General features: G+C 41.0%; 1 protein-coding gene across 1 annotated transcript in view; it reads right to left on the reverse strand.

Moving 5' to 3' along the window:
* Positions 1 to 8,828, reverse strand: part of LOC103398184 (netrin receptor UNC5C-like) — a 215,439-nt gene extending 206,611 nt beyond the window's left edge. Inside the window, exon 1 of the mRNA XM_008336705.3 lies at positions 8,118 to 8,828. Coding sequence (XP_008334927.2) covers positions 8,118 to 8,274 — 157 coding nt within the window. The 5' untranslated portion in view covers positions 8,275 to 8,828. The remainder of the gene's footprint in view (positions 1 to 8,117) is intronic.
* Between the last annotated feature and the right edge of the window lie 712 nt (positions 8,829 to 9,540).

Consider the following 9,540-nt stretch of genomic DNA (forward strand, 5'->3'; position numbering starts at 1 on the left):
TACCTTCACACACATCAACCTGTCTGACTCTCGTTTCACCTCTACCACATTTCTTACATGTTCTTCCTTTAGGATCACCCCTACTCCATTTCTCTTCCCATCTGAACCATGATAAAAGTTTGAGGCCTCCTCCACTGTTTCTAGCCTTACTGCCCTTCCACTTGGTCTCCTGCAAACACAAAATGTCTACTCTTCTTCTTTCCATCATATCAGCTAGTTCTCTAGTTTTCCGTGTAATTGTACCTACATTCAGAGTTCCAAACTTCAGACTAACACTTCTATTCTTCATCTTTTCTCTTTTTCTCCTAACCAAACACCCTCCTCTTCTTCTCTCTCTCCGACCAACAGTAGCCCAATTTCCATCAGTGCCCTGTTGGTCAACAGCACTGTTGGCGGTCGTTGTTAACCCGGGCCTCGACCTATCCAGTATGGAAATCGTTTCATTGATTTGCATATTTGATTTGGCTAAAAGTTTTACGCCAGATGCCCTTCCTAACCCTCACCATTTATCCGGGCTTGGGACTGGCACTATAAAACACTGCTTCATGTACCCTGGTGGCTGGCTTACATGACACCCTCACATTTAAACAGGAGTTGGTTTGTTCACACATTCAAGGGGTGGGAGGTTGCTGCCGTTAATCGCCTGTTTCCAATCAGTGCCGTTTGCTGCTTGTTGTTTCTGAGGCATAACAACCAGCACTAGCTATTAGGTTTTTATAGGTTTTATGGTATCAAATAAAAAAATATATATAGACCATGAAAAATCTAAGCTGCTGGCTGCGGACAGAATGTAGCCCCTTGAACATGGAGATCCAGGGTTCGTCTTTCATCTTTTTGCTCCTTCAACTTCAGTTCTCACATACATCCACACATGTTTGTGTGTGTATATGCACACTTTCCCCCTGTCTGTCTCTGACTGATGGGTTACTGTGACCACACACACAGATACATCCACACACACACCCACACACACACATAAAAACCTCCTGCTGCTTGCAAGCTCAATTTAGGCCATAAGGTGAATCTGATTATCGTTTCATCTCGCTCGAACTACACAACCTCAACTTCATAAATAAGAACGAGTTACAATAAACTTACAGCAAAAATTTAATCGCAAAATATCCTGCCTAATTTTTATATCGATGCATTTTATAAATAACTAGTGTCTCCGGGGGGCAATAAGATTTTGGTGCATGAGTGGTGGCACAGTTTGACACGTGATCGTGCTACACCAATCGAGTAGCTGATTGATGTCAACACTTCCGGTAACATGGCTTCCTCAGTGGTTCTACTTAACGTTAACGATAGCGAGGAATTCTCCCAAAAGTCTTCTAAAGTGGGCCAAATGGATTCTAAACAGTGCTTTATACATAGCCGCCTGCACGAAGAACAATGAGGAAAATAGACGATAAGGTGAACTTGATCAATAAAAGGAAGTAATTAATGACCATTTGTTTATTCATTCGTTCATTTATTCGTTCCTAACTAAATACAACACCGATCATCATAAAAGATTTTTTTAAAACTTATATATATATATATATATATATATATATATATATATACAGTATTGCAATACAATTCTGAGTCGTACAAACAAGTGTACAATCTGTTCATGCTGTTGAAGACATGCGGTGTGATCATGAAGAATGTGATGGGTGTTTTTGCATGCACAACACGCTGCAAAAGAGCATGAAACTGTCATCATTAAGAGTCCTGACACTGATGTGGGAGTCATTGCTTTAAGTATGCAGACATATTTTTATGCAGCTTATATTTTTTTCACAGGGACGGGCAACAGGACACGCATCACTGACATTACCAAAGTGTCATCAGCTCTTGGAACCAGTCTGTGTTCAGCCTTAATTGGCATACATACATTCTATGGGTGTGACTCCAAAAGTGCCTTTTATGGTAAAAAGCAAGTGAGCGGGAAGAGTACGGAGTAAGGGTTTAAAAAATCTGGGTGATAACTTTAACTTGGACCACTCAACATTTGCACTACTTTGCAAATATGTATGCCATGTTTATGATCAGCTGGCTGCTGAAAATGTCAACGAGGCTAGGTACAAGGCTTTCTATATGGCATCATCAGCCTTGCCAGAATTGTCTATTCCCCCCACAAGTGATGGCCTCCATCAGCACTACAAAAGGGCAAATTATCAGGCTGCAGTCATAAGGTCCTGCATCAAACAAAATATAGGTGCTCTACCAGCTGCTGGATATGGTTGGCACCTAGATGATGGAAATCTACATGTCACATGGATGACATGAAATCCGGCCCCTGACAGTGTGTCTCGTGTCTCTGCAGGACTCTGTTGTACAGACCTTTGTAAGTGTTGCCACTGTGCAAACAAACATGAAATCGAAGAGAAAGAGGATGACAACTGCCGTAACACTGACAGTGAAGACTAACATTTCATGTGTAAAGTTGTATTGCAATGGTTGCATGGTTAATATAAACAGTCATTTTCATATGCTGTTTTGTATTGTTTTATATATTGTACATACTGTATGTATATATGTTTTAAAGTTTTTTATGATTGATCAGTGTTTTGATGATTGGTGTAGCACGATCACGTGTCGAACCGTGCCACAACTCGCGCACGAAAATCTTTTTGCGCCCCGAAGACACTAGTTCTTTATAAAATGCATCGATGCAGGATATTTTGCAACAAACTTTTTGCTGTAAGTTTAAAGTAACCTGTCTTATTTATGAAGTTGAGATTGTGTAGTTCCCAGACGTCAGAGCAGAATTCAATTTCTAAAGGACTTTTCGTGGTTCACCTTGCGGCCTAATTCAGAAGCACAACAATATGTCCACTATTGGGCCACACTCTAATTAAACAGCGTAAATCTAACTAGAAAAAAAGGGGGGGGGGGGCAACGGAAGAATAAGCACGGGGTGAAATGAAGGTGAGAGAGAGATGAAGTAAAGTAAATGGAAAGAAATGGAAAAATAACCATAAGAGCTATAAATACTTACATATGTATACATACACCTATACACATACTGTATATGTAAATATACAGTACCTATAAGTATATATATACATAAACGTATACTTTAAAATAATATATGTATATATATATATACATATATATCCATCCATCCATTTTCATCAGCTTATCCGTGACCGGGTCGCGGGGGCAGCAGTCGCCACCCAAATCACACTGCACCGTACCAACCCCCCAAACCTTCCTGCAGGTGGTGAGTCCACTGGAAGGTACCAACCACCCTAACCAGGATTCGAACCTCCCCAGGAGGTGAGCCCTGGGGTTCCACACCAATGACAGAGACATTGCCTCTGGGCCAAAGCACCACTATATACATATATATATATGTATATATATATATATAGACACATATATTTGATTTTTAAATTAAAAAAAACAACATTTAATGCACAAAACATGTGAATTGCCACAATACTACTATTGTTGCAAAGAGACCCTGCCTTTGCTGTTAGTATTTAATGCCTCACATCAAGAAGGTCAGCAATTCACATTCCAGCCCGGTCATGGGCCTTTCTGTGTAGAGGTTCCATGTTCTTGGCATGTGTGCATGTGTTCTTACTGGGTTCTTCGGTTTCACCCACATTTGAAGCAAGAAGATGAGAGATTAGGTGAAGTGGATACTCTAAATTGTTCTTAATGAGATTAAGTTTAATTGTTTGTGTCAGTGTATGTATGCCCCCTGACAGACTGGCTAAAAGTGTCACAGTGAATGTTGGCTTTTATCCACTAGGATTGGCCTTCAGCTCCACCAAAAAGCAAACATTTAACAGAAAACGTTAAAAATAGACAGATTGATACCATTTACTAGTATTTCATAGATATCCCAGATCTGTGTAGTTGCACTGCATTACAGTAAGAACATAATTTCTAGCAGAGCAGCCTGAAACCTATGGGAACTATATAGTAGGCCATCGATTTGGAACAAACTGCTTTTTCTCAGAACTTCTGTCCACCAACACACACACACACACACACACAGACTTCACTAACTAAAACAAAAAGCTTGGAAATGAGAGCCTCAAATGAGGTCTTGGGTTTCAAAGGGCATGAAAAATTCATAGTTCCAGATCTTTACATGAAACCTTAGAAGGAATTAGGCCCAACAGCGGAAGGCGCTGGGAATCGTTTCACAACATTAAGCTTCACTTTTCTGTGGCCCAGTTGTCTTTCTAAATGTGCACATTTACAAATGCAAAGCCAAGCATGTATAGTGAGACAAGGCAGTTGTACACAAGAATGCATTCTGGTCATCTACCTTCCATTTCCCCACCCTGGAAATAGAGAGTAATTCATGTAAATGTGTAAATGCAGTTTCTCTACATAACTGCTTTCTTATATCCAAATGATTTCCATAAAGTCTACATTTTTAAACAAACATTATCCAAACTTGATTCATAAAATAAGTCTGTCTGTATTTGCCATTTAAGAGGTAAAATGAAGCCCAAGCAGCCAGAGGGAAAACCAACAAGCGTCCACTTCTGTCCATACACAGTAGCTGCAAGAGAACACAACCTATTAATTACACACTTTAATAAGATAAATAAGAGTTGTTAGCTGCTCTAATGTCACACAGAAAAGAAGGAGAACTTATTGAAAAGCAATGATAACATACATAAAAACAATTAATAATGATACGGCAAAACACACGAAGAAGACGTGACATCACTATGCCACCAACAGCAGAAGGGTTTTCTGCACAAAACATCTCCAGGCAGTCAAAGACTGCCTTTGACACACGCCTATAAAGGCCTGTCCAGACACACAAATGCACATTTTAGGAGCCTCACATTCAGACAAATGCAGAGAATTCGGATAAAAAGAAGCATTGTTTGTCCAAAGAGTTATTTTGCTGTGTGAAAAATCTTCCACTCTGTGCCCGTGTGTGTATGTGTGTGCGTGCATGTCTTTGGTGTCCAAGAGAAGTGGTGAAAGCTGGTACAGAGCAGCCAGAGAGATTTCTCCCTCATCCATCCCTGCTTTTTTTGTAATACGGAAACAGCCTCAAGTCCAATGCATGAAAAACCACCACAGCCAATGAGATTATGTTGGCAGATGTAGCACAGCCAATCGAGTTGGCCCATTTTGTTTGCAATATTTCCCAGCTGTCCAACTGCATGTGCAGAATACTGGACGATCGCAGTGCGCCACGGGACGAGGATCACAGCATAATGGAAGACAGTGTGGGAGCTCTGGCAACATTATGACACCAAGTCTGTGCGTGTGTGTGTGCACATGAAATTAAACACCATGTGAGCTTATTCTGAAAAACCATTGCACTGCCATTTTTCACACACGTATGAAATCACACAGTCTCCCACATATTGAACAGCTAGCACGAACACCCACACACACACAGCACTTGTAGAACATTTTTACACCTCTGCAGCAGCAGGTTGGCAAATACCTTCCTAGGTAAACAATGATAACATGTTTTGTTTTTGTTTTTTTCAAAATGTCTATAAAGTTATCAAAGCAAATGTTTGCAAAAGGGGAATAAAAGTATGGTAAATCAACACAAACGTGATGTAGAACTCAAACATAGTCATAGTCAACGACAGGGCCTCCAAGGCACAATCCAAGAGGTCAACAAACTTTGTTGATCAGAGCTTTGATTGTGGACTTCTGAATTTATTCATAAGTACTGCAGACATGTAATTGTTTTTCTCAAAGCCTTTATAACGATTCAGTTTACTTATTTATAGGCTATGTAATTGAATAAAAATTTAGCATTTAGAACTACGACATTATTTTTACACTGACAATCATTAGCTTTCACTTCCAGAGCTAAGTCGTGGACACTGACAAGAAAGCAGCTCTATGATCTTAACAAAAAAAAAAGTTCCAAACTCCCTTGTTCAATATGTTCACTCAATTATTTTAGATTTAATAAGAGATAATGGCTTTTTAAAGAATGTAACGGCCTGAGGGTCGGGCCCTGCTGGATGGGGCCGACACATGCACTTGAGCTGGCGTGAGAGGATCTCAATCAACACTCACCTCTCATTGTGTGTGCACATGTTCATTAGTGTGTCTGTGTGTACACAATTCCTACAATAGCACTGCAAAGCAAATTAAATGTTAAAAATTCAAAATTCAAATTTAATTAAATAAAATGTTACATTTATTAAAAGGAAGACGGCATCTTGTTGGGATTAAATTGAATTAAGTTGAATTATTGTTATTTATTAGACTTGAATCACAGGCAGCGTCATTATTTTCCCACACATCATCGTTTTGAACATCATTTGTCATCATCGCTCAATGAAACAACAGCTATTATACTCAACAAACAACAAACAAGTTGAATAAATAAACAGGATGATACTATTCAATGACCAAACACACACATGGAAACTGGTTTGTACCTAATGGACAGGGAATTGAACAAAGTGCTGATGTACAGAGAGGATCAGCTATGTAAACAAAGTAATCCACTTCCCCACTGTTCCCCACAGGTCAATGCGTTGGTGTGTTCTGCCCCATTCAATCGAGCAGCTAATGGGGTGACTCCTCACACAAAAAAGAAACACCTCCAGAGCAGTGAGTCAGGTTGGAAAAAACACACAATAACAAAAGCAGAACAACACAAGAGTGGTCTAAGATTTACAAATCCTAAAACACAGGAGCAGAAAAGAAAAAAAGGAGGGGGTAGGGAAGCGGCAAGGGAAAAAAAGTAAAGTCCACCTTAAAAACTAAAATGTTTACTTTCCAATTATCAGATTGTTCTGCTGAAAGTAAATTGAGTTACATGTCGGTGGTGAGGTGCTATTTATCAGAGTTAGGTAAAAGGCTGCTAAAAAATGTTTTCCTTAAATTGCAACATATTGATTTTACAGCAAACCCACAGTGAGAGGTCATAATGAAAATTGGTGGATGTTGGGATTCAGCTCCACCAGGCAGAAGAAGCAGCCTCATGGTCCATTACTGCCCAAATTCAGCACAGACAAATCCAGGCTAATCAGTAAAAAGAAGAAAAGAGTGCTGATGACACTCTGTGTCCTTTCAGGGGCTTTCAAGTGGAATATTAGCTGTATAATGGAGTGTAAAGATGGCAGTAATTCATGACCCTGGTAGGGGATTCATTTTTTTTTTTTTTTTTACTTAACAAGGGATGAAAATTACAATAATTGGCCGTGATAAGGTCAAACTTGAGTTACTGGGGCCATAAGGAGGAAGACGGTGAATTTATCAACTTGATAAAACAACAAAAGTGTTGGTCATATTAATGTTTTTTTTTTCTTTCCAGGAAGAAGCCAATTACACTGAGAATGTCTCCCAGCCACTAACAAATACAAATATAACGCAGTACAAGGCAACTCTATATCACGTTTTTCCCCTATCCCCGTTATTCTTCTACTCAACACCAGTGTCATGTTAACATCGTGACACTGGTGCCGCCACATGTGCTCTGACAGGTCGAGTCCAGATCCCAGACTATGATGTTGACTTTTGTCCTATTCTTCTTCTGTTTCTAACCATGGGGTTCGGTATAATTGCCTGTATCTCGGTGGTCAAGGCTCAGAGTGTTTGTGACTTGTGATCAATTTTCCAATGGGAGCAGTGAAGTGGAGACTCGACCCTCTCTGGTAAAAGTGCTGCGCGCTCACACACTGCCCTCCTGGTGGTGGACTTGTAAGTTCTGCCCTTTTCTGTTCTCACCCTCATTTAGCAGCACCATTTGTACAATTACATCAATCCAAATTCCAATAGAAAACCACTGCATGGTCGTGGATCTAAACCCATTTTGCTCATCGAAAGTTTACTTAGAGCCAACCTCGCCACAGTCACACAGTCTGCATCCTAAAGTATGAGAGGTCGGTTTTTTCTTCAGGTTAATTAACCTCCAGTGGCTGTCTGTGCTCGGCAGTGATTACAGTTTAAAAAAACGTGGTTTACGCCACAACACGCTGAAGGCATCCATTCAAACCCACAGCAGCGCCACATAAATAAGCCGTAGCAGAATAAGTTAGGGAAAGTGTAGAAATGAAAGAGTCGTGACAGAGAGAGAGAGGGAGAGAGAGAGAGAAATGAGCGAGTGAAAACGCCAATGTGTGTCACTGAAGGAGTCTGGATGAGGAGCCCATCATCTCCAGCCTTACCTTGGGTAACTCCTGACCGAACGAGCGCCAGGAGGAGGAGAGGGAAAGCCGGCGTGGCGCACATCCTCACCAAGCTCCTGCTGCTGTTGCTCCTGCTGCAACTGTTCTTCCAGCTTCCCCGGGGTCTACCTCCGCTCCTCTCTCCACTTTTACCCATTACAAGCTGTGCGTAAAACGATCACAAACTCCTCCGATCACGGTTGGGGGAGACAGTGAGCACTCTCCCCCCGCCTCCTATTTCCACTAGCGACCTTTGGTAACCAATCAAGAGTCCAAAAGACAAAATCTGGGGAAGGTAAACGTCCTCAAGTTTAAGCCCCGTCAGTGTAGGATCAGGTGAAGCTGCGGGGGAGTAAGGGGTGTTTGGAATAAAGTAACGACAGGTTCTGTCGGCTAGTGACAACAGCACTGGCTCTCCTCTCAGCGTGTGCGCTGTGCTCTGCTCTGCTCCTCCACCAGTCTCTAGTTTACGCAGAGAGAGAGAGAGAGAGAGAGAGAGAGAGATGCCACCGCCCTCTGGCTGCAACACCAGAGCCCAGTCTCTCTCTTTTCTCATCTCGTACTCTGAAAACACACATAAAGATAGAGACGCTGGTCACAATAGCAGCACTAAGTTTGACTTTGTCTGACAGTCTTAATTAAATTAACATTTTCTTTCTCCCTTGGCCATTTCTTTAATTCTAAGACTTTGAAACACTCTCCAGAATGTTCTTTAATTTAAACCACCATGCAGTTGTATATTTATTTTTTGTTTTTCTCCCGTTAACTTCCTGTATTGTCTACAGTCTTTATGAACTTCCCTGCTGTCCCACTGATCCAGGTTCAGTACAGTCTGCGCTCTTCTGAGCCTGGGCGCCAGCTCCTGCCGGTGCGGATCGACATAGGGAGCTCATCTGCCCCCTGACGGCCACTTCCGCTCAATCTGCAGAAGGAGCCACAGTGACGAGTTTTCTGTATGTGCTCCGACTCTATTCACTTTACTGCAGACTGAGTGCAGTATGTAAAGTTAAACTGACGTCTGATAATGATTATATACACAACGAGAAAGTGTTTATGCCCTGGTGGTTATACAGCTGCTTTTAAAATGATTATTAAAATCCCTTTGGCTCCACAATAACAAATACGAAGAAATGCCTCTTACATGTCTTACAATGCCATAGCATTCACAATATTAAATTGATTTAATCGCTTATAACTGTCTTTGAAATTAAGTATGATTACCAAAGTGAAGGGCTAGTAAATGTTCTATGTAGTGGTTCTAATCTTATTCAGTTACTGAGCTTTACTCTACCGTTAACAGTGATTAACTTAGTCTGAATGCTTGGAGGCAGACAGCTATATTGAGTCTGAATTTGCTGGAGATTCCTTCCTTTTAAAAGAGAGTCCCCCCTCCCTATTGTGGCAAAACACTTACAGTGTTATC

This window comes from Cynoglossus semilaevis, chromosome Z (assembly GCF_000523025.1).
Source record: "Cynoglossus semilaevis isolate Cse_v1.0 chromosome Z, Cse_v1.0, whole genome shotgun sequence".
NCBI lineage: Eukaryota > Metazoa > Chordata > Actinopteri > Pleuronectiformes > Cynoglossidae > Cynoglossus > Cynoglossus semilaevis.